The sequence below is a fragment of the Salmo trutta genome, chromosome 14 (genome assembly GCF_901001165.1).
Source record: "Salmo trutta chromosome 14, fSalTru1.1, whole genome shotgun sequence".
NCBI lineage: Eukaryota > Metazoa > Chordata > Actinopteri > Salmoniformes > Salmonidae > Salmo > Salmo trutta.
This window is the reverse complement of record NC_042970.1, coordinates 57,220,198-57,247,000: the sequence shown is the minus strand read 5'-3', so window position 1 is coordinate 57,247,000 and position 26,803 is coordinate 57,220,198. Positions and strand designations below refer to the sequence as shown.

General features: G+C 42.0%; 1 protein-coding gene across 1 annotated transcript in view; it reads right to left on the bottom strand.

Annotated features, from left to right (window-relative positions):
* Positions 1–26,803, bottom strand: part of LOC115208427 (matrilin-4) — a 60,111-nt gene that overhangs the window by 28,785 nt on the left and 4,523 nt on the right. The window contains exons 2-6 of the mRNA XM_029776481.1: positions 18,908–19,039; positions 18,490–18,665; positions 17,856–18,246; positions 14,924–15,046; positions 3,571–3,693 (exon numbers count right to left, since the gene is read on the bottom strand). Of these exons, the coding sequence (XP_029632341.1) occupies positions 3,571–3,693; positions 14,924–15,046; positions 17,856–18,246; positions 18,490–18,665; positions 18,908–18,980 (886 nt within the window). The 5' untranslated portion in view covers positions 18,981–19,039. The remainder of the gene's footprint in view (positions 1–3,570; positions 3,694–14,923; positions 15,047–17,855; positions 18,247–18,489; positions 18,666–18,907; positions 19,040–26,803) is intronic.

Genomic DNA, 26,803 nt, shown 5'->3' with positions numbered 1-26,803 from the left:
AAGATCTGTGAAGTTATTTGGATATTTACGAATTATCTTTGAAAGACAGGGTCCTAAAAAAGGGACGTTTCTTGTTTTGCTGAGTTTAAGTACATTTAATTTCTAAATCCAAATGAGCAGTTGTTGGGGTGCTAAATATACATATTTAAGATTAGCTAATTATTCAACTGTATGTACGATAGGTGAATTCCTTTGTCTCTTCTTCTCCCGCTCTTTCTTACGTGCCACTCCCTTTTCATTGTGTAACAAGCCGTCATATAGGGTTAGTCCACTAGGGGATTTTCATTGCATTATGTAGTAATCAACGTGTAATCTATCCTGTTTGTGTGTTTATGTATTTCTGTGTGATTAGTTAGTTAGTAAATAAATAATTAAGCTAATTTGATGACTAGTACAGGCAACTGTTGTACAGACCCTCACCTCATCCGCTCCACAATGTCCATTAGACTGATGAAATAAAAAAATAGGATGCAAAATAGATTGAGCTGGCCCAGACTTAACAATGATATTCTGGGGGAATATCCTTCGAACCAAAGATGGACAAAACCTGCTGAAGGATGATGAATCAATGAAATACCCCATGACCCCATGACAAAGCAAAAACAGGTTTTTAGAAATGAAAAAACTGAAACTGAAATCAAATTTACATATGTATTCAGATCCTTTACTCAGTACTTTGTTGAAGAACCTTTGGTAGCGATTACAGCCTCGAGTCTTCTTGGGTATGACGCTACAAGCTTGGCACACTTGTATTTAGGGAGTTTCTCCCATTCTTCTCTGCAGATCCTCTCAAGCTCTGTCAGGTTGGATGGTGAGCGTCACTGCAAAGCTATTTTCAGGCCTCTCCAGAGATGTTCATTCGGGTTCAAGTCCGGGCTCTGGCTGGGCCACTCAAGGACATTCAGAGACTTTTCCTGAAGCCACTCTGCGATATCTTGGCTGTGTGTTTAGGTCAATGTCCTGTTGGAAGGTGAACCTTTGCCCCAGTCTGAGGACCTGAGCACTCTGGAGCAGGTTTTCATCAAGGATCTCTCTGTACTTTTCTTCGTTCATCTTTTCCTCGATCCTGACTAGTCTCCCAGTCCCTGCTGCTAAAAAACATCCCCACAGCATGATGCTGCCACCACCATGCTTCACCGTAGGGATGGTGCCAGGTTTCCTCCAGAGTTGACACTTGGCATTCAGGCTAAAGAGTTCAATCAGACCAGAGTATCTTGTTTATCATGGTCTGAGAGTCCTTTAGGTGCCTTTTGGCAAACTCCAAGCGGGCTGTCATGTGCCTTTCACTGAGAAGTGGCTTCCGTCTGGCCAATCTACCATAAAGGCTTGATTGGTGGAGTGCTGCAGAGATGGTTGTCCTTCTGGAAGGTTCTCCCATCTCCACAGAGGACCTTTGGAGCTCTATCAGAGCGACCATCGGGTTCTTGGTCACCTCCCTCCTCTCCCCCGATTGCTCAGTTTGGCTGGGCTGTCACATTGCTATAAAGGGTCAGGAGACAGGTGCAGGAATGTGTAATATACAAAACACAGGGTTGAAACCCAAACAAAATAGCGAGGAGTACCTTGAATAAATACACAATCGCACAATGATTATCACACGGGACGAGACCCGTAATCATCTGCTCAATCCACAATGGCACGAAAGCCAAAACACACAGCACAATGGTACGGACATTGGAACAATAATTGACAGGACAATGGTGAACCAAAGGACACACTTATACAGTTGCTAATCATTGAGAAGGTGTACGTAATGACAGTTCCGGAGGGATCCGTGACACGGGCGGCCAGCTCTAGGACGAGTCTTCCAAACTTCTTCCATTTAAGAATGATGGAGGCCACTGTGTTCTTGGGGACCTTCTGTGCCTCGACACAATCCTGTCTCGGAGCTCTACGGACAATTCCTTCGACCACATGGCTTGGTTTTTGCTCTGACATGCACTGTCAACTATGGGACCTTATATAGACAGGTGTGTGCCAATGAATTGAATTTACCACAGGAGGACTCCAATCAAGTTGGAGAACCATCTCAAGGATGATGTGGAAAAAGTCAAGGGGTCTGAATACTTTCTGAATGCACTGTACATTAGCGTTAGTTTCTTAACATTTTGCATTGTTCCATTACATTGTTAGTTTATCTTTCTTCCTCTGTCACGTTCATGTGGTAGCTCCTGAGTATTTGCGAGCAATAGTGAATCATATTAGGCTGAAGTATTACAAGTTGTGCAATAATTTGGGACATGTAGCCTATTTGAATCATTATGGAACGCAGACCATACATAGCAGTTTAAACCTGGAGCACGCTTCATGACAACTGGATCGTTGTTATCACAGTTCCGTAACTAGTGAGGATTATTAGGGTAGATGTATAGGACTACTGTTCAACCAATGTCACTTTCCAATATTTCATGGCTTGAATATGGCAACTTTCAGGATGAATCAAACCACTGTACTTTTGATTCACCAATATATTTTGAAGTGGTCTAAAGTACTTAAGTAAAAATACTTTAAAGTACTACTTAAGTATTTTTTTTAGGGTATCTGTACTTTACTATTTATATTTTTGGCAACTTTTACTTTTACTTCACTACATTCCTAAAGAAACTAATGTACTTTTTACTAACACCCGAAAGTACAGGAAAATGGTCCAATTCACAGACTTATCTAGAGAACATCCCTGGTCACCCCTACTGCCTCTGATCTGGCGGACTCACTAAACACAAATGCTTTGTTTGTAAATTATGTCTGAGTGTTGGAGTGTGCCCCTGGCTATCCGTCAATTAAAAATGTATATTGTGCCATCAGGTTTGCTTAATATAAGGAACTTGTAATTATTTTACTTTTATTTTTGATACTTAAGTACATTTAAAATCAAATATGTGTACAAAAGTATTGCTATGGTAAATATGCATTACTAGGAGATAATTGCATACATTTGTGTGAGTGCATTTGATGGACCACTGGGAGCAGATGTACTGTATAATGAAGTAATAAATTAATAAAGGCTTTGATATGTTTGGCGGTATAGACATCTATGGATGTGGTCTGGGAATAATCTTAGGTTTCACTTCAAGGGACCTATCTTTGAAAGAATGGTTTTGTTGATCTGAACATTCTTGAGACTTTCTTGAGTTTTACTAGGCAAGTGAACATATCAAGTTAAGAAAAATGGATTTAAGTGAGTTGCATAACTCAATGAAAGCAAATTGTATAACAAAGGTTTGGCTGGATAGATTTTTTGTATGTTTTTTTTAAGTAGAGAGGAGGTCATAAATGTCATGAAGCTTATTAAGCTAGTGTTGGTTCAGAACATAAAATAGTAAGATGTATGGACTACCTGTAACAGTACACACAGATATTGGTCACCACTTTTTATGAACATCCAAATTACGGTACATTTTTTCCCCTTCCAAATGGCTGTGTAGACTAATGTAAAACAAGTCAATGTATCTTACATAAAGACTTCGCTTCGGTATTTGGGCGAAATATTTGTTTCTATTTGTCAGTTTCTGCTGAAGTAGACCTTTGGCATTATGAAGGTTAAATCATCTTACAGTCTGTCGAACTTACTCTGGCAGGTCTTTCCATCCTCCTGGAGTGTGTATCCTTCATTACAGTGGCAGAAATAGCCATTGAGGACATTCACACACTCATGCTGACAGCTGTGATTCCCAAACGAACAGTAGTCAATCACTGAAGGAGAGAAGAATGCAATTAAATGATATGCAAAAGCAGCAAAGCAAATTAAAAATGGCATTGAAAAATTATTCATATGATTCTAGAAATTCTATAAAGTTATAATGCATAATATGAAATAGTAATTCAATAATGATCTTTAGTATAATTAATAATGTTTCTGAGTGGAAGTATACTTACAGTGGATTTACTGTTTTTAAAACTATTTCCTCACCCAGGTTTTCACCATGGCATACAAAATACTGTGTCCAGAGTATTTAATAATCCTCTTAGATGTAAAGAAGTCCACTGTTTAAGGGACCGTCATGGTTCTGGTTCCGACCGACATTTTCACTTATAAATTGATCTGAGGACACCTCCGATCGAAATGGCTTGCATTGAGCAATAGCCCTGGTTCCCATGGACACAGTAGAGCCTGTGTGACGTAGGATGTGAAATCTGAAACCACTTGAAGCTGTGCTGTCCCTCCTACCATTTAATTCGCTCTTCTGACTGTCCATCAACTCCTGTCTGAACCCTACATCACAGCCACTGACAAAGCACATGCTTGCAATCCATACATCATAGTGCAGCAGGAGAGAGTGGTTCCATTGCTGTAGCACATTCAGACATCAATTTATAGCAATTGTAAGAATATTTTGAAGATAAATACACAACGCAGAGGACGAGAGGTCAAGAGAACTAAAGGTCAACTCATGTCAAGTTCTCATTGGTCCAGATTGTTTATACATTGAACCTGAAATAGGAAACTTGTTAATTTGGCCATTGGCCCAGTTTTATTGCAAGGAATTCTAATTTGTCAACCACAGGCTAGGGCTGGGTTGTAAAGTACACCCTGTCCCTTTGTTCTGTGGAGATAATCACAGGAGAGAATCACTGAAGAGAATTCCTGAGGACAGGGGAGAATGAACATCTAACTCTCAGCATAACATCTCCTCTTTGAATAAACCTATTTTTCTCACCCTGATTTGCTTTGGGGTCTGTGTTATTGAAGAGTAACATCAACTGCTAACACCATTAATCTAAAATAATTCATAGATTTTAAACAAAAAACATTTTCTGTTTGTTACAGATGGGCAATATTACTATGAGATGAAAGGCACGTTCCTAACGAGTTCACGAAGCCAAGCTAAAATATTCACATTTTCTCTAACACTAAACACACATATATATGTAAAAGTTATAAGGAAGGTGAAATCTTATAGTTAGTCATTTTATAATTTGGTTATACAACAGTTGAAATCAGAAGATTACATACAGTTTAGCCAAATACATTTAAACTCAGTTTTTCAAAATTCCTGACATTTAATCCTAGTAACAATTCCCTGTCTTAGGTCAGTTAGGATCACCACTTTATTTTAAGAATGTGAAATGTCAGAATAATAGTAGAGAGAATGATTTATTTCAGCTTTTATTTCTTTCATCACATTCCCAGTGGGTCAGAAGTTTACATACACTCAATTAGTACTTGGTAGCATTGCCTTTAAATTGTTTAACTTGGGTCAAACCTTTCGGCTAACCTTCCACAAGCTTCCCACAATAAGTTGGGTGAATTTTGGCCCATTCCTCCTGACAGAGCTGGTGTAACTGAGTCAGGTTTGTATGCCTCATTGCTCGCACATGCTTTTTCAGTTCTGCCAATACATTTTCTATAGGCTTCAGGTCAGGGCTTTGTGATGGCCACTCCAATACCTTGACTTTGTTGTCTTTAAGCCATTTTGCCACAACTTTGGAAGTATGCTTGGGGTCATTGTCCATTTGGAAGACCCATTTGCGACCAAGCCTTAACTTCCTGATTGATGTCTTGAGATGTTGCTTCAATATATCCACATAATTTTCCTTCTCATGATGCCATCTATTTTGTGAAGTGCACCAGTCCCTCCCGCAGCAAAGCACCCCCACATGATGCTGCCACCCCCGTGCTTCACGGTTGGGATGGTGTTCTTCGGCTTGCAAGCCTCCCCCTTTTTCCTCCAAACATAACAATCAAATTTATTTATATAGCCCTTCTTACATCAGCTGATATCTCAAAGTGCTGTACAGAAACCCAGCCTAAAACCCCAAATAGCAAGCAATGCAGGTGTAGAAGCACGGTGGCTAGGAAAAACTCCATAGAAAGGCCAAAACCTAGGAAGAAACCTAGAGAGGAACCAGGCTATGAGGGGTGGCCAGTCCTCTTCTGGCTGTGCCGGGTGGAGATTATAACAGCACATGGCCTAGATGTTCAAATGTTCATAAATGACCAGCATGGTCGAATAATAATAATCATAGTAGTTGTCGAGGGAGCAACAAGTCAGTAACACAAGAGTAAGTGTCAGTTGGCTTTTTCATAGCCGATCTTTGAGAGTATCTCTACCGCTCCTGCTGTCTCTAGAGAGTTGAAAACAGCAGGTCTGGGACAGGTAGCACGTCCGGTGAATAGGTCAGGGTTCCAGCAGGTCTGGTACAGCAGGTCTGGGACAGGTAGCACGTCCGGTGAACAGGTCAGGGTTCCATAGCTGCAGGCAGAACAGTTGGAACTGGAGCAGCAGCACGGCCAGGTGAACTGGGGACAGCAAGGAGTCATCAAGCCAGGTAGTCCTGAGGCATGGTCCTAGGGCTCAGGTCCTCCGAGAGAGAGAAAGAAAGAAAGAGAAAGAGAGAATTAGAGACAGCATATTTAAATTCACACAGGACACCGGAAAAGACAAGAGAAATACTCCAGATGTGACAGACTGACCCTAGCCCCCCGACACATAAACTACTGCAGCATAAATACTGGAGGCTGAGACAGGAGGGGTCAGGAGACACTGTGGCCCCATCCGATGAAACCCCCGGACAGGGCCAAACAGGTAGGATATAACCCCACCCACTTTGCCAAAGCACAGCCTCCACACCGCTGGAGGGATATCTCCAACCACCAACATACCATCCCGGGACAAGGCCGAGTATAGCCCACAAAGATCTCCGCCCCGGCACAGCCCAAGGGGGGGGGCGCCAACCCAGACATGAAGACCACGTCAGTGACTCAACCCCCTCAAGTGACGCACCCCTCCCAGGGACGGCATGGAAGAACACCAGTAAGCCAGTGACTCAGCCCCCGTAATAGGGGTAGAGGCAGAGAATCCCAGTGGAAAGAGGGGAAACCGGCCAGGCAGAGACAGCAAGGGCGGTTCGTTGCTCCAGCATTTCCGTTCACCTTCACACCCCTGGGCCAGACTACACTTAATCATAGGACCTACTGAAGAGATGTGTCTTCAGTAAAGACTTAAAGGTTGAGACTGAGTCTGCGTCTCTCACATGGGTAGGCAGACTATTCCATAAAATTGGAGCTCTATAGGAGAAAGCCCTGCCTCCAGCTGTTTGCTTAGAAATTCTAGGAACAATTAGGAGGCTTGCGTCTTGTGACCGTAGCGTATGTGTAGGTATGTATGGCAGGACCAAATCGGAAAGATAGGTAGGAGCAAGCACATGTAATGCTTTGTAGGTTAGCAGTAAAACCTTGAAATCAGCCCTTGCCTTAACAGGAAGCCAGTGTAGGGAGGCTAGCACTGGAGTAACATGATCACATTTTTTGGTTCTAGTCAGGATTCTAGCAGCCGTATTTAGCACTAACTGAAGTTTATTTAGTGCTTTATCCGGGTAGCCGGAAAGTAGAGCATTGCAGTAGTCCAACCTAGAAGTAACAAAGGCATGGATTAATTTTTCTGCCGTCATTTTTGGACAGAAAGTTTCTGATTTTTGCAATGTTACGTAGATGGAAAAAAGCTGTCCTTTAAACAGTCTTGATATGTTCTTCAAAAGAGAGATCAGGGTCCAGAGTAACGCCGAGGTCCTTCACAGTTTTATTTGAGACGACTGTACAACCATCCAGATTAATTGTCAGATTCAACAGAAGATCTCTTTGTTTCTTGGGACCTAGAACAAGCATCTCTGTTTTGTCCGAGTTTAAGAGTAGAAAGTTTGCAGCCATCCACTTCCTTATGTCTGAGACACAGGCTTCTAGCGAGGGCAATTTTGGGGCTTCACCATGTTTCATTGAAATGTACAGCTGTGTGTCATCCGCATAGCAGTGAAATTTAACATTATGTTTTCGAATGACATCCCCAAGAGGTAAAATATTTAGTGAAAACAATAGTGGTCCTAAAACAGAACCTTGAGGAAATTTACAGTTGATTTGTCAGAGGACAAACCATTCACAGAGATAAACTGATATCTTTCCGACAGATAAGACCGAAACCAGGCCAGAACTTGTCCATGTAGACCAATTTGGGTTTCCAATCTCTCCAAAAGAATGTGGTGATCGATGGTATCAAAAACGGCACTAAGATCTAGGAGCACGAGGACAGACGCAGAACCTCGGTCTGACGTCATTAAAAGGTCATTTACCACCTTCACAAGTGCAGTCTCACTGCTATGATGGGGTCTAAAACCAGACTGAAGCGTTTCGTATACATTGTTTGTCTTCAGGAAGGCAGTGAGCTGCTGCGCAACAGCTTTTCAATTTTTTTTGAGAGGAATGGATGATCCGATATAGGCCGATAGTTTTTTATAATTTCTGGGTCAAGATTTGGCTTTTTCAAGAGAGGCTTTATTACTGCCACTTTTAGTGAGTTTGGTACACATCCGGTGGATAGAGAGCCGTTTATTATGTTCAACATAGGAGGGCCAAGCACAGAAAGCAGCTCTTTCAGTAGTTTAGTTGGAATAGGGTCCAGTATGCAGCTTGAAGGTTTAGAGGCCACGATTATTTTCATCATTGTGTCAAGAGATATAGTACTAAAACACTTTAGTGTCTCCCTTGATCCTAGGTCCTGGCAGGGTTGTGCAGACTCAGGACAACAGAGCTTTGGAGGAATACGCCGATTTAAAGAGGAGTCCGTAATTTGCTTTCTAATGATCATGATCTTTTCCTCAAAGAAGTTCATGAATTCATCACTGCTGAAGTGAGAGCCATCCTCTCTTGGGGAATCCTGCTTTTTAGTTAACTTTGCGACAGTATCAAAAATAAATTTCGGATTGTTCTTATTTTCCTCAATTAAGTTGGAAAAATAGGATGATCGAGCAGCAGTGAGGGCTCTTCGATACTGCACGGTACTGTCTTTCCAAGCTAGTCGGAAAACTTCCAGTTTGGTGCGGCGCCGTTTCCGTTCCAATTTTCTGGAAGCTTGCTTCAGAGCTCGTGTATTTTCTGTATACCAGGGAGCTAGTTTCTTATGACAAATGTTTTTAGTTTTTAGGGGTGTAACTGCATCTAGGGTATTGCGCAAGGTTAAATTGAGTTCCTCAGTTAGGTGGTTAACTGATTTTTGTCCTCTGACATCCTTGGGTAGGCAGAGGGAGTCTGGAAGGGCATCAAGGAATCTTTGGGTTGTCTGAGAATTTATAGCACGACTTTTAATGCTTCTTGGTTGGGGTCTGAGCAGATTATTTGTTGCGATTGCGAACGTAATAAAATGGTGGTCCGATAGTCCAGGATTATGAGGAAAAACATTAAGATCCACAACATTTATTCCATGGGACAAAACTAGGTCCAGAGTATGACTGTGGCAGTGAGTAGGTCCAGAGACATGTTGGACAAAACCCACTGAGTTGATGATGGCTCCGAAAGCCTTTTGGAGTGGGTCTGTGGACTTTTCCATGTGAATATTAAAGTCACCAAAAATTAGAATATTATCTGCGACGACTACAAGGTCCGATAGGAATTCAGGGAACTCAGTGAGGAACGCTCCATATGGCCCAGGAGGCCTGTAAACAGTAGCTATAAAAAGTGATTGAGTAGGCTGCATAGATTTAATGACTAGAAGCTCAAAAGACGAAAACGTCGTTGTTGTTTTTTTTTGGTGAATTTAAATTTGCTATCATAAATGTTAGCAACAGTTCTATTTTTGTTTCATCAGACCAGAGGACATTTCTCCAAAAAGTACGATCTTTGTCCCCATGTGCAGTTGCAAACCGTAGTCTGGCTATATAGATACTTTTGTACCTGTTTCCTCCAGCATCTTCACAAGGTCCTTTGCGGTTGTTCTGGGATTGATTTGCACTTTCCGCACCAAAGTACGTTAATCTCTAGGAGACAGAACGCGTCTCCTTCCTGAGCGCTATGACGGCTGCGTGGTTCCATGGTGTTTATACTTGCGTACTATTGTTTGTACAGATGAACGTGGTACCTTCAGGCGTTTGGAAATTGCTCCCAAGGATGAACCAGACTTGTGGAGGTCTACAATTATTTTTTTGAGGTCATGGCTGATTTCTCTTGATTTTCCCATGATGTCAAGCAAAGAGGCACTGAGTTTGAAGGTAGGCATTGAAATACATCCACAGGTACACTTCCAGTTGACTCAAATTATGTCAATTAGCCTATCAGAATCTTCTAAAGCCATGACATCATTTTCTGGAATTTTCCAAGCTGTTTAAAGGCACAGTCAACTTAGTGTGTGTAAACTTCTGACCCACTGGAATTGTGATACAGTGAATTCTAAGTGAAATAATCTGTCTGTAAACAATTGTTGGAAAAATTACTTGTGTCATGCACAAAGTAGATGTCCTAATTGACTTGCCAAAATGACTCCAACCTAAGCCGTATTCATACTATTTTGTTGAATAGGAAATACATCATAAAATATTTCATATTTTCATATTTAAAAAAAAAACATATTTGTACTGTGTACTTCAGCTTGTGTCCTCAATCATGACTACGCCTCAGCAATTCATTACAATTTTTACCAGCAAGGTGAGATTTTAACCTTTCTTGGAGTATGCAGCATTACTATTTATCAGTGGTGGAAAAAGAACTAAATTTTCATACTTGAGTCAAAGTAAAGATAGCTTAACAGAAAATGACTCAGGTGAAAGTCACCCAGTAAAATACTACTTGAGTAAATGTCTAAAAGTATTTGGTTTTAAGTATGAAAAGTAAAAATACAAGTATAAATAATTTGAAATTCCTTATATTAAGCAAACCTGACGGCACCGTTTTCTTTTTAATTTTTTTTATGGATAGCCAGGGGCACACTCCATAACTCAGACATCATTTACAAACAAAGCATTTGTGTTTAGTGAGTCCGCCAGATCAGAGGCAGTAGGGATGACCAGTGTATGAATTGGACCATTTTCCTGTCAAAATATAAAGAGTACTTTTGGGTGTCAGGGAAAATGTATGGAGTAAAAAGTACCTTATTTTCTTTAGGAATGTAGTGAAGTAAAAGTAAAAGTTGCCACAAATATAAATAGTAAAGTAAGAAGAGGGACCCCAAACTACATAAGAAAAATTACTTTAAAGTGGTACTTAAGTACTTTACACCACTGCTAGTTATCCTTTATGGCCCTTTCATGATAAACAATTACTTTTGGGGATTACGTAGTGTGGCGCCCCCGGTTATGTGGCCGGGGAAAGCCACTGTTTTGAGTGTGAACCACGTCCCACAACCCGCAATGTAGGTGGCAGCAAGCTTGGCTACAGGGATACGCCCGCACCTGAGGCCACTCGGCCTCGTTAGGCTGCAATGCACCTGGGGAAATTTAAGTGGCTGCTTTAGTTTAGCACAGGGGCTGGACGCCGGAGGCTGAGCTCTACGGACATTTGTTTGAAGCCCTGGACATTGTGTTCTCCACAGGAAGAAGTGACCGGTCTACAAGTGAAGCTGGTAAACTGGGTAGCAGCCCAGCTAGTTTTCTTTAAAGTTAAGGCTATCACTAGGTTCAGGTAAATGGAGTGGGAGAGTTTTGTTTTCTGTTAATGTTTGAGAACCAGATTTGTGAACCATTTATTTTGAATAAATATGCTAGCCTAGGTTAAACTGTGTCCCTGTCATTGTTCCTCCTCATTGCCTTCCTACCAGTCACCTACCAGACACGCCTATTGAGTCATTCCGGTAGATTACATTTTCAATTACATTTAGGGTGGGTTGAACCAACATGGATTAACTTTTAAACTGGGTTAAATCAAGGTTTATCTGTTTATCTTGTTGCAACAATTTTTAAACCTAGTTTTAAATTAATCCTAGTTAAATTAAATACTTCCTCTAATCTAAGTTTAAACCTAGATTAATTTTAAGCCTATTGCTCAATTAATAAAAAAAAAACTATAAACTTAAATTGGAGATTAATTCTAAACTGCCACTTGAAGGGGTTTAACTGATAAAATGGCAGTATATCTACTGTGGAGAGACCAAAACGAGTTCCTCAGAGAATAATTAGAAACAGGTTGAATCCTGTAGAGTTTTATGATAATTAACTCATTATTAGTAGGCTATTTACGTGCCCATTTTGTGCAACAATTGAATTTGAGTTTATGATATGCCCAGCCTTGGTACGAATGATGTTATGCAACATGCTATAAATGGCCTGATAACGGTAACATTGTAGTGAAGTAGCATTAACATTAGTTTTAATGTGCATTATAGGCATTGATATTTACTTGGACGTAGGCCCCCCTCCGGCTCCAGTTTGAAATAGCCCCCGCCTCTCCTCTGCCCCATCCTTTTTGGCTTCCGCTTTTAGTTTATAAACTAGCTAGCTAAAGTTGGCTAACAAATTCGTTTTCTGTCTGGTACTGGCAAATAACGGATTTTATTTAATATCAGCCAACCCTTTTATCAAGAAACAGCAACTTTGTGGCCTCATTTGTCAAGTAGGCTAGCTACTTCAACTCACAAAATACCTCTTATTGGTGTAACATGTCACTAATCATAGTTTAAAACCGTTATTCATAAATTTACTGATCCAGATTTAAAATTAAGTGGTGCAACACAGCTCTGATTAATTATAAACCTAGATTTACAAAACCTAGATTAGCTCTAATCCATGTTGGTGCAACCAGTCCTTACTTACATTTAACTGGTTTAAGGTACTTGCTGAGACCTGCAGATAGACAACATCACCATAATCCAGCAATGGTTTAAAAGTGCTTTGAACAAGATCCTTTCTGACTGACATTGAAAAACAAGATTTGCTCCTAAAACAAAAACCACATTTCAACTTCAGTTTCTTGGTCAAGTTATCAACGTGCTGTTTAAAATTCAGCTTTCATCTAACCAAATCCCAAGAAATGTATAGAAGGTGACCCTATTAATTTGCTGGCCTTTTAGAGTTAAACTCTGCAAGTGACTCCTATCTACTTTCAGAGAAGAGAAAATCATATATTTAGTTTGCCTTGCATTAAGCACCAGTTTCAATTCGGAAAGTTGCTTTTGAACAGCATCAAAAGCCAACTATCCTGAAAAGCCTTCTCAATATTACATGTGCTAGAATAAATAGTGTCATCAGCATACAGATGGAGATTTGCAAAGTCAACAGTCTTCCATATATAAGTTATATACAGTGTAAAAAGGATCGGACCTAAAATTGAGCCCTGGGGAACTCCTTTCGTAAGCCTTCGAAACGCCGATTTCATTCCCTGCTGTGCTAAACACTGTTCTGCCACAAAAGTAGTGTTAGAACCAATCCAATTCTTCAACACTTAAGCCAACATTTTTTTGGTTATACAACATCAGGGCAAGGTCAACAGTGTCAAAAGCCTTTGATAATTCTATAAAAAGTGAAACAGTGATGTTTCTTGTCCTGAGCATCTAGAATATCACCTATAACTTTAGTTACCGAAGTAATGGTACTATGCTTGGCTCTAAAACCGACTGGAATTGAGAACTAATAAAGAAAGTCTTTCAACTGTCAGTTCACCAGGTTGTCCAAGACCTTTTCCAGTGCACAGTTTTGATATGGGACGATAGTTATCCAACTGGGATGGATCTCCACCCTTATGTAAAAGTGCGTTCCAGACTTTTGGAATTGTATTATTCACCAATGAAAGATGTTAATATATGAGTGAGAGGGGCAGCAATTTTTTTTAAATAAGGGTTAAATTCCAGCTACTTAATATCAATAGATTTGAGTGCCTTTACAACTTCTGAAAACTCAGTCTCGGTATAATGAAATGGATGAACCGTAGGCCGGCAGGCGGCAGTTTCCTTCACAGCCTCATTCGAGATGTTAGGATGGAGTTCATTATCAAATAAATGCCCAGCCTTAGCAAAATGCTCATAAAAAATATCAAGCAGTTGTTTCTTGTCTGTCACTTAATGGTTTTCCATAATTTTGTCCGGTTATTGAGATTTGCCTTGGGAGATTCGTAATAGAAGTTAGATTTGCATTTCTGTATTAACAAAGAGCACTTGTTTCTCAGTGCCCTGAATAACAGCCATTCAGCCTGGGAGTTAACCTTTTTGGCTTTAGCCCATTTGTGTATTTTGCTTTTGGATCAAATCAGATAATTCCTCTGTAAACCAGGGATTGTCTCTACCTCTTACCCAGTACTTTTTGAGAGGGGCATGTTTATCACAGATACTAGAAAACATGGAATGAAAATAGGAGAATGCCTCCTCTGTCTGGCAAAAACAGCAATCCTATCCCAGTTGCATGTGTAAAGTTCATGCAGGAATGCCTGCTTACAGAACTGCTTAAAATGTTGTTTGACTATGTACCGAGGGGGCACTTTAGGGATTTTAGTGTCTCTAATGCAAGCAACTGCATAATAATCGCTTAAATCATTATGGAAAATACCAACGGCCAAGTACTTATGCGGATTGTTATTTAGAATAACATCAATAAGTGTTGACTTGGAGATGTATTTTGGATTGGGTCTTGTGACTGTATTTATCAATTGAGTAAAATTCAATGTTTTGCACAGTCCTCTTGTGGTCTTGGAGTTTGGACATAACCAGTCCCAGTTTAAATCACCCATGAGAACCATTTCATTTTTCCCCCAACCACTCTGTAGTTTAGCCAGAGTATTCAGGGATTCTTTTGCAGATGGAGGTCTATAACATCCTATTAAATCTAAGTTCACAGCTTTTTTTCTCAGCAAGGTGCATTTTTGCATTGCAACACAGAAAAGCTGTAGCCAGGAACATTGACTTATAGTTCTCTAGGGCCTGAGCTGAATCAAGACATCTCCTAACTTTCAGTCCTCACTAGGTTGTAAACACATAAATTGCGTCCTACAGTACCCAGTGAAAGCGGATGAAATGTCTGTAATAATTTCTCTGAGTGCTTAAGTGTGTGTGTGAGAGAGAGTGTGCGCATACGTGTGTACATTCCTGTGTGCTTGCATGTGCATGTGTGTGTGGGCGGGGGCCAGCCTGTGTGTGTATGTATATTTTGGTCTATATATCTCCATCGGGATGGGAGGATTTTGCTAACCATGTTGCTTTTAGTGCATTGTATTGTTTGGCCTGCCGATGGCTTCACTAACTTGTACAGGTCTTCTTGTCGTCGTTAAGGGTGTAGCCAGTGTTGCAGCCGCAGGTGAAGGCTCCAGGGGAGGGGATACAGATCTGCTCACAGTCATGCTTCCCCTCAGCACACGGGTCTATGGCTGTATCATACAAAGAGACAAAAATCACTGTTGCTGTTAAGTCAGTAACTGCTGAATTTTAACTTGACCTTTCCTACATGCTCACAATTTCTGACTCATTTCTGGCTCATGGTTCTCAAGAACCAGACCCAGTTACAGCTATGCATGCACTTGACTGACATATATACTGAGTATACAAAATATTAAGAACACCTGCTCTTTTAATGACTTAGACTGACCAGGTGAAAGCTATGATCCCTTATTGATGTCACTTGCTAAATCCACTTCAAACATTGTAGCTGAAGGGGAGGAGACAGGTTAAAGAAGGATTTAAGTCTTGAGACAATTGAGACATGGATTGGGTATGTGTGCCATTCAAAGGGTGGATGGGCAAGACAAAATATTTAAGTGCCATTGAACAGGGTATGGTAGTAGGTGCCAGGCGCACCGGTTTGTGCCAAGAACTGCAATGCTGCTGGTTTGCTCAACAGTTTCCCGTGTGTATGAAGAATGGTCCACCACCCAAAGGACATCCAGCCAACTTGACTCAACTGTGGGAAGCATTGGAGTCAACATGTGCCAGAATCCCTTTGGAACGCTTTCGACACCTTGTAGAGTCCATGCCCCCAAAAATGTAGGCTGTTCTAAGGGCAAAAGTGTGTGTGTGGGAGGAGTGCAACTCAATATTAGGTATATTCAGTGTATAGTTCATTAATAATAATACAAAATGATTAAGTTGGCTCATTACTAGCCCCATCGACAGCCTATACCTTTACAGGTTTTGCCATCCTCGTTGAGAGTGTACCCTGGCAGACACAGGCAGTGGAAAGAACCAGGGGAGCTCTCACAGAGGTGCACACAGCCATGGTGATATTCTGATAATATTTGCATTAGGAAATATAAGGATTTCCTCATACTGTTTTGAAAGACTGTCAAGTTCCCAAAAGCTAGTGATGCTCTTGTGAGAATTAGATGCTTGATATTGTGCGGCCAAGGATGCAACTAATAGCGAGAGCTAAAAATCCCACAGAGCTTTATTCTGAGTTGAGTATATTTTTTATTTAATTTATTTAACCTTAACTGACTTACCTAGTTAAATAAAGAACAAATTCTTATTTATAATGATGGCCTACTCCAGCCAAACCCTAACAACGCTGGGTCAATTGTGCACCGCCCTATGGGACTCCCAATCACGGCCAGTTGTGATACAGCCTGGATTTGAACCAGGGTCTGTAGTGATGCCTCTAGCACTGAGATGCAATGCCTTAAACTGCTGCGCCACTCGGGAACATTTTACAAGCTTTGAAAGTCTCTAGTACGAATACAAACCTTTGTGGACACTGGTGATCTTGACTCACTTCAGCAACAGTAAAGTGGGATTTGTAAAGTGGGATACTACAGTTGGAACAATAACTTTGATTTATCATGGAAACGGAGTAGTGTTTATATTGCACATATCGCTGAAAATACACAGTACCAGTCAAAAGTTTAGTCACACCGACTCATTCAAGGGTTTCTTTTATTTTTACTATTTTCTACATAGTAGAATAATAGTGAAGACATCAAAACAACACATCGAATCATGCAGTAATATATATTTTTTTAACAAATCAAAATATATTTTAGATTTCAGATTCTTCAAAGTAGCCACCCTTTGCGACAGCATTGCACACTCTTGGCATTCTCTCAACCAGCTTCATGAGGTAGTCACCTGGAATGCATTTCAATTAACAGGTGTGCCTTGTTAAAAGTACATTTGTGGAATTTCTTTCCATCTTAATGTGTTTGAGCCAATCAGTTGTGTTGTGGCAAGGTAGGGGTGGTATACAGAAGATGGTCTTTTACCAAATAGGGCTAAGTCTATATTATTGCAAGAACAGCTCACCTCATATTGCAGCCCAAATAAATGCTTCACAGAGTTTAAGTAACAGACACATCTCAACATCAACTGTTCAGAGGAGACTGCGTGAATCAGGCCTTCATGGTCGAATTGCTGCAATAAAACCACTACTAAAGGACACCAATAAGAAGAAGAGACTTGCTTGGGCCAAGAAACACGAGCCATGGAAATTTGTCCTTTGATCCAATGAGTCCAAATTTTAGATTTTTGGTTCCAACCGCCGTGTCTTTGTGAGACGCAGAGTAGGTGAACGGATGATCTCCGCATATGTGGATCCCACCGTGAAGCATGGAGGAGGAGGTGTGATGGTGTGGGGGTGCTTTGCTGGTGACACTGTCAGTGATTTATTTAGAATTCAAGGCACACTTAACCAGCATGGCTACGACAGCATTCTGCAGCGATACGCCATCCCATCTGGTTTGGACTTAGTGACTATCATTTGTTTTTCAACAGAACAGTGATCCAACACCCCTCCAGGCTGTGTAAGGGCTATTTGACCAAGACGGAGAGTGATGGAGTGCTGCATCAGATGACCTGGCCTCCACAATCACCCAAGCGCAACCCAATTTAGATGGTTTGGGATGAGTTGGACTGTTGAGTGAAGGAAAAGCAGCCAACAAGTGCTCAGCATGTGGGTGAGCCTTCAAGACTGTTGGAAAAGCATTCCTCAAGAAGCTGGTTGAGAGAATGCCAAGAGTGTGCAAAGCTGTCATCAAGGTAAAGGGTGGCTGCTTTGAAGAATCTAAAATCTAAAATATATTTTGTTTTGTTGAACACTTCATTGGTTACTACATTATTTCATAGTTTTGATTTCTTCACTATTTTTCTACAATGTCGAAAATAGTACAAATAAAGAAAAACCCTTGAATGAGAAGGTGTGTCCAAACTTTTTACAATAATTCGATAACATCGCTTATCGACCCAACCTACCGCAGAGCTTGTCCTGGAACTGCAGGCCAAACTGGTAGATCAGGTCAAAAGACTCCACCAGGAAGACATGGTCCTCGATGGGTGGCGACACCATAGCACGCAGCGAGGTCATATCCGCCCGGGCAACACCCACCGCATAGATCTCGATTCCTTTGTCTCGAGCCTCGGCTGCTACCTCCGCCACGCGGTCCTGGGGCCGCCCGTCCGTTACGATGATGGCCACATTGGGCACCTTGGGTCGGTCGCCCTCGGCTGCCGTGAAGGCATGGTTCATGACGTACTTGATGGCCAGGCCAGTCATGGTGCCCTGCGCCAGGGGGAGGATCTCATTGATGCCTTTCACCATGCCCTGCAGCTTGCTGTAGGTCTTGAGAGAGAATTCATTCTGGACCTAGAGTCATGGAAACATGCAAAGCATCAGTCACCTCTTCATATGCAGGATTTGCATGTCTAGCTCTCTATTTAGGTGCAACTGAGTCTTCACCAGTGGCATTTAGCCTTTACAAGAACTACAATTGGAAAGGGAAGCCAAGCTAAGAATTCATCAAGAATGATCTTCCCTTTCCAAGCGTAGTTCTTCACTAATGTGTATAAACAAAAGGATAAATTGTGAAGTTGATAAGAGGTTGTTTACCTGGCTGGAGTACTGCACCACGCCCACTCGGGTGGCATTCGCCTCCATGTCCAGCGTGTGGATGATGTCAATCATGAACTTGCGCATGGTCTCAAACTCGTGGGGCCGCACACTTCGAGAGCTGTCAATAATGAACATGAGGTCCACTGGGCCGGACTTGCACTTCTGCTCTGGTCCTGGTTTAGGCGATGTGAGAAAGTGTGAAGCCAGAGTGGGAAATCATGAATATCACATTAGCTACGGCATAAGCAGATAATTAAACAGTAGTTTTGTATTAATTTCATTAACTTCCTTGCAAAGCCAGTTCTCATTTTGATGTAATCTTGGAATAAAATATAAAATGCAAGAAGCAATTGAATGTGGGCTGAACTGCAATCCATTCATGGTCTTTTTATTACTTCAGTTGGACTTGGCTAACCTGCTTTAGGCCTAGCTACAGCCATGGTGGCCAAGGCTAGCAGGACAGACACACAGACACACAGCTGTCTCATGTTCAGGGTGCTGGTCTGGGAGCCGGACCTCTCGGGGCTGAGTTTGGGCAGGCTTCACACTGCACCACAACGAGAGAACACAGAACAAAACAGGTCATCTAGAGTACTTTACCACCAGCACATTCCTGCGATAAAAACCTTGACACCAATCAGATGGCGGAGGTACAGAGGAGTAATTCCTATCCTAATAGACGGCTGCACACAGGACTAATCTGCGAAAGGCATGCTGTCAATTCAAAACAGGCATTATAAAATAAACTTCTCTTCTTCAGTCCTGAGAGAGGTGTCCAGGTGAAATGTATCGTTATCGCTCAGATAATTTGTACCTTGAATATTAGTCATTCATTGGCCTCATTTTGGTCAATTTGTGAATGCCCAATGGGAACAACTTCCTCAGAGCGCGTAGACAGACATCACATCAAAGACAACTGTGCCATGTGCTTTGCCTACTTGGCAGTGAAGTTTGAGTGAAGGAAACATTAAACCAATGCCAATTGACATGAGCCGGCAAGCTCTCTGATATGAAAATGGATGTCAAAGCCAACAGACTAATTTCATAGATAGCAAGAAAGCGATAGAAAGAAAAGACGGATACAGCAGAATAAAGTGAGATGGAAAGTAATCAGGTTTCCATCCTACTCTAATTTTTTCAAATGTCGACAAAACAAAAAGACGCTAGACAAGGTGGGATCTTTTTGTGGGTAAAATGAATTATGCGAGAAATGTTGGTGGAAACGCTTTTATGCACAAATATTGATATAACCATGATATCGAGTAAACTTAGTCACTTGATATGTTGTGTGGTCCTCCCACTATGACTCGTCAAGAAAGCATGCAGTTTATTTGGCTACAGATGAGGCGCTGAATATTTGCACAAAATGTAGAATGTTTACATGAAAATCTGTCACCAATTGGATGGAAACCTAGCTAGACAGTCGTGAAGAGGACCCGACAGAGTACGACAAAGCCTATTCCCCTCAGGTGACCGAAAAGATTTGGCATGGGTCCTCAGATCCTCAAAAAGTTCTACAGCTGCACCATCGAGAGCATCCTGACTGGTTGCATCACTGCCTGGTATGGCAACTGCTTGACCTCCGACCACAAGGCTCTACAGAGGGTAGTGCATACGGCCCAGTACATCATTAGGGCCAAGCATCCTGCCATCCAGGATCTCCATACCAGGCGGTGTCAGAGGAAGGCCCTAAAAATTGTCAATGACTCCAGCCAACCTAGTCATAGACTGTTCTCTCTGCTACCGCACGGCAAGCGGTACCAGAGCGCCAAGTCTATGTCCAAAAGGCTTCTTAACAGCTTCTACCCCCAAGCTATAAGACTACTGAACAGCTAATCAAATGGTGATCAGCAAATCAAATCAGAAAATGTGCTTTTCTTTCAAAAACAAGGACATTTCTAAGTGACCCCAAACTTTTGAATGATAGTGTACATATTACCTTGACTAACCCCCTGTAAATAGCCTCTTATTTAATTATTTGTTATTTTTCAAATTTTTACTTAACTGCATTGTTGGTTTAGTAAGCATTTCACTGTGTGGTCTACACCTGTATTCGGCGCATGTGACAAATACAATTTGATTTGATATAGTTAGAGCAAATTAAGGGGTAGACAGACAGAGGTTTATTAAGACAGACACAAAGATGGAGAGATCAGGACCTCGCTAAGAGCCCATATCCAGCTGAGAGAGACCCTTATGCATTGTGGTCTTGATCAGTCTCCTCTGAGACCCAGTGAAAAACTCTAGAAGTGTGTTTCAGTAGCCTCCTTCTGTAAGTGCCTACTATAGACCACCCTCTGCCCCCAGCTGTGCTCTGGACACCACATGTGAACTGATTGCCCCCCATCTATCTTCAGAGCTCGTGCTGCTAGGTGACTTAAACTGGAACATGCTTAACACCCCAGCCATCCTACAATCTAAGCTTGATGCTCTCAATCTCACACAAATTGTCAATGCACCTACCAGGTACCACCCCAAAGTCATAAAGACGGGCACCCTCATAAATATCAACCTAACCAACTTGCCCTCTAAATATACCTCTGCTGTTTTCAACCAAGATCTCAGCGATCACTGCCTCATTGCCTGCATCCGTAATGGGTCAGCGGTCAAACGACCTCCACTCATCACTGTCAAACGCTCCCTGAAACATTTCAGCGAGCAAGCCTTTCTAATCGACCTGGCCCGGGTATCCTGGAAGGATATTGACCTCATCCCGTCAGTAGAGGATGCCTGGTTATTTTTTTTAAATGCCTTCCTCACCATTATAAATAAGCATGCCCCATTCAAGAAATTAGGACCAGGAACAGATATAGCCCTTGGTTCTCTCCAGACCTGACTGCCCTGTTATGGATAGGGGGCAGTATTTTCATGGCCGGATAAAAAACATACCCGATTTTATCTGATTATTACTCCTGCCCAGAAACTAGAATATGCATATAATTATTAGCTTTGGATAGAAAACATTCCAAAGTTTCTAAAACTGTTTGAATGATGTCTGTGAGTATAACAGAACTCATTTGGCAGGCCAAAACCTGAGAAGATTCCAAACAGGAAGCGCCCTCTCTGACCATTTCTTGGCCTTCTTGATCATCTCTATCCAAAACAGGGGATCTCTGCTGTAACGTGACATTTTCTAACGCTCCCATAGGCTCTCAGAAGGCGCCAGAACGTTGAATGATGACTTTGCAGGCCATGGCTGAAAAACAGTAGCGCATTTGGTAAGTGGTCGATCAGAGAACAATGAGACTGGTGCGCGCGTGCACGAGACGACTCCATGTTTTCATTTTCAGTCTTTGAACGAAAACAACGACTCCCAGTCGGAATATTATCGCTTTTTTTACGAGAGAAATCGCATAAAAATTGATTTTAAACAGCGTTTGACATGCTTCGAAGTACGGTAATGGAATATTTTGAACTTTTTTGTCACAAAAAGCGCCGGGTGCGTCACCCTTCGTTACCCTTTGGATAGTGTCTTGAACGCACAACAAAACGCCACTATTTGGATATAACTATTGATTATTTGGAACCAAACCAACATTTGTTATTGAAGTAGAAGTCCTGGGAGTGCATTCTGACGAAGAACAGCAAAGGTAATCCAATTTTTCTTATAGTAAATCTGAGTTTGGTGAGTACCAAACTTGGTGGGTGTCAAAATAGCTAGCCTGTGATGGCGTGCTATCTACTCAGAATATTGCAAAATGTGCTTTCACCGAAAAGCTATTTTAAAATCGGACACCGCGATTGCATAAAGGAGTTCTGTATCTATAATTCTTAAAATAATTGTTATGTTTTTTGTGAACGTTTATCGTGAGTAATTTAGTAAATTCACCGGAAGTGTTCGGTGGGAATGCTAGTTCTGAACGTCAGATGCTAATGTAAAAAGCTGGTTTTTGATATAAATATGAACTTGATTGAACAAAACATGCATGTATTGTATAACATAATGTCCTAGGAGTGTCATCTGATGAAGATCATCAAAGGTTAGTGCTGCATTTAGCTGTGGTTTTGTTTTTTGTGACATTATATGCTAGCTTGAAAAATGGGTGTCTGATTATTTCTGGCTGGGTACTCTGCTGACATAATCTAATGTTTTGCTTTCGCTGTAAAGCCTTTTTGAAATCGGACAGTGTGGTTAGATAAAGGAGAGTCTTGTCTTTAAAATGGTGTAAAATAGTCATATGTTTGAAAAATGGAAGTTTTCGGATTTTCGAGGAGTTTGTATTTCGCGCCACGCCTATCATTGGATATTGGAGCAGGTGTTCAGCTAGCGGAACGTCTAGATGTAAGAGGTTAACCAACACAAAAACATCCTGTGGCGTTCTGCATTAGCATCGAACAGCCCCCGTGATATGCAACTTTTCAGGGAAGTCAGAAACCAATATACACAGGCAGTTAGAAAAGCCAAGGCTAGCTTTTTCAAGCAGAAATTTGCTTCCTGCAAACACAAACTCAACTCAACAAACACAAACTCAACAAACACAAACTCAAAAAAGTTCTGGGACACAGTAAAGTCCATGGAGAATAAGAACACCTTCTCCCAGCTGCCCACTGCACTGAGGATAGGAAACTCTGTCACCTCCGACAAATCCACTATCATTGAGAATTTCAAGAAGCATTTTTATACGGCTGGCCATGCTTTCCACCTGGCTTCCCCTACCGCAGTCAATAGCACTGCACCCCCCACAGCTACTCACCCAAGCCTTCCCCATTTCTCCTTCTCCCAAATCCAGTCAGCTGATGTTCTGAAAGAGCTGCAAAATCTGGACCCGTACAAATCAGCCGGGCTAGACAATCTGGACCCTTTCTTTCTAAAATTATCTGCCGAAATTGTTGCAACCCCTATTACTAGCCTGCTCAAGCACTCTTTCGTGTCGTCTGAGATTCCAAAAGATTGGAAAGCAGCTGCTGTCATCCCCCTCTTCAAAGGAGGGGACACTCTTGACCCCAAACTGCTACAGACCTATATCTATCCTACCCTGCCTTTCTAAGGTCTTCGAAAGCCAAGTCAACAAACATATTACCGACCATTTCGAATCCCACCGCACCTTCTTCGCTATGCAATCTGGTTTCAGAGCTGGTCATGGGTGCACCTCAGCCACGCTCAAGGTCCTAAACGATATCGTAACCGCCATCGATAAGAAACAATACTGTGCTTCCGTATTCATTGACCTGGCCAAGGCTTTCGACTCTGTCAATCACCACATCCTCATCGGCAGACTCAATAGCCTTGGTTTCTCAAATGATTGCCTCGCCTGGTTCACCAACTACTTCTCTGATAGAGTTCAATGTGTCAAATCAGAGGGCCTGTTGTCCGGACCTCTGGTAGTCTCTATGGGGGTGCCACAGGGTTCAATTCTTGGGCCAACTCTTTTCTCTGTATACATCAATGATGTCGCTCTTGCTGCTGGTGAGTCTCTGATCCACCTCTACGCAGACGACACCATTCTGTATACTTCTGGCCCTTCTTTAGACACCGTGTTAACAACCCTCCAGACGAGCATTAATGCCATACAACTCTCCATCCGTAGCCTCCAACTGCTCTTAAACACAAGTAGAACTAAATGCATGCTCTTCGACCGATGGCTACCCGCCCGCCCGTCCAGCATCACTACTCTGGACGGTTCTTACTTAGAATATGTGGACAACTACAAATACCTAGGTGTCTGGTTAGACTGTAAGCTCTCCTTCCAGACTCGCATCAAACATCTCCAATCTGAAGTTAAATCTAGAATTGGCTTCCTATTTCGCAACAAAGCATCCTTCACTCATGCTGCCAAACATACCCTCATAAAACTGACCATCCTACCGATCCTTGACTTCGGCGATGTCATTTACAAAATAGCCTCCAATACCCTACTCAATAAACTGGATGCAGTCTATCACAGTGCCATCCATTTTGTCACCAAAGCCCCATATACCACTGTGACCTGTACGCTCTTGTTGGCTGGCCCTCGCCTCATACTCGTCGCCAAACCCACTGGCTCCAGGTCATCTACAAGACCCTGCTAGGTAAAGTCCCCCCTTATCTCAGCTCACTGGTCACCATAGCAGCACCCACCTGTAGCACGCGCTCCAGCAGATATATCTCTCTGGTCACCCCCAAAGCCAATTCCTCCTTTTGCCGTCTCTCCTTCCAGTTCTCTGCTGCCAATGACTGGAACGAACTACTCTGAAACTGGAAACCCTTATCTCCCTCACTAGCTTTAATCACCAGCTGTCAGAGCAGCTCACAGATCACTGCACCTGTACATAGCCCATCTATAATTTAGCCCAAACAACTACCTCTTCCCCTACTGTGTTTATTTATTTATTTTGCTCCTTTGCACCCCATTATTTATATTTCTACTTTGCACTTTCTTCCACTACAAATCTACCATTCCAGTGTTTTACTTGCTATATTGTATTTACTTTGCCACCATGGCCTTTTTGCCTTTACCTCCCTTATCTCACCTCATTTGCTCACATTGTATATAGACTTATTTTTCTACTGTATTATTGACTGTATGTTTGTTTTACTCCACAACATCTCCACCCCGCTGATCCTCAACACTGGGTCCCCACAAGGGTGCGTTCTCAGCCCTCTACTGTACTCCCTGTTCACCCATGACTGCGTGGCCATGCACGCCTCCAACTCAATCATCAAGTTTGCAGACGACACTACAGTGGTAGGCTTGATTACCAACAACGACAAGACGGCCTACAGGGTGAGGGCTCTCAGAGTGTGGTGTCAGGAAAATAACCTCGCACTCAATGTCAACAAAACAAAAGAGATGATTGTGGACTTCAGGAAACAGCAGAGGGAGCAGCCCCCTATCTACATTGACGGGACAGTAGTGGAGAGGGTGGAGAGTTTTAAGTTCCTCGGCGTACACATCACGGACAAACTGAAATGGTCCACCCACACAGACAGCGTGGTGAAGAAGGCGCAGCAGTGCCTCTTCAACCTCAGGAGGCTGAAGAAATTCGGCTCGTCACCAAAAACACTCACAGATGCACAATCGAGAGCATCCTGTCAGGCTGTATCACCGCCTGGTACGGCAGCTGCTCCGCCCATAACCGGAAGGCTCTCCAGAGGGTAGTGAGGTCTGCACAACGCATCACCGGGTGCAAACTACCTGCCCTCCAGGACACCTACACCACCCGATGTCACAGGAAGGCCAAAAAGATCATCAAGGACAGCAACCACCCGAGCCACTGCCTGTTCACCCTGCTATCATCCAGAAGGCGAGGTCAGTACAGGTGCATCAAAGCGGGGACCGAGAAGCTGTTTTTCAGTCTCTATCTCAAGGCCATCAGACTGTTAAACAGCCATCACTAACATTGAGTGGCTGCTGCCAACATACTGACTCAACTCCACCCACTTTAATAATGGTAAAATTGATGTAATCAATTTATCACTAGCCACTTTATATTATATAATGTTTACTTACACTACTCACCTCTTATGTATATACTGTACGCTATACCATCTACTGCATCTTGCCATCTTGATGTAATGTATCACTAGCCACTTTAAACAATGTCACTTCATATAATGTTTTCATACCCTGCATTGCTCATCTCATATGTATATACTGTACTCTATACCATCTACTGCATCTTGCCTATGCCGTTCGGCCGTCCTCATTTACATATTTTTTGTGTACATATTCGTATTCATTCCTTTACACTTGTGTGTATAAGGTAGTTGTTGTGAAATTGTTAGGTTAAATTACTTGTTAGATATTACTGCATGGTCGGAACTAGAAGCACAAGCATTTCGCTACACTTGCATTAACACCTGCTAACCCCTGCTATGTGACACCTGCTAACACCTGCTATGTGACAAATACATTTGATTTGATTTGATACTACCAGGCCCCCTATTCTCACAGGTCACACCACAACAAATACACTATAATTATGCATTAAGAAAAACATTCAGTGCACTTTACTATTCCCCTGTTAATCCACTGCACTGAATGGACTGATACAGTGTCTATACGGGTGGTGGAATTCTACATTATGTAATGGTATGAGTTGTGAATTGCATACAGTATAATATGTAATTGGATGCTAAATACTGGAGCAGTAATCAAGCAATTATAGCACAATTGACAAAAGAAGACCTAGCCTAGCCTACTATTCTGAATGAAAATATGAACGCAACATGCAACAATTTAGTTACAGTTCATATGAAGAAATCAATCAATTGAAATGAATTAATTAGGCCCAACTCTATGGATTTCACATGACTGGGAATACAGATATGCATTTGTTGGTCACAGATACCTTTACATTTTTTTTACCTCACTTCAGGATTTCATCACGG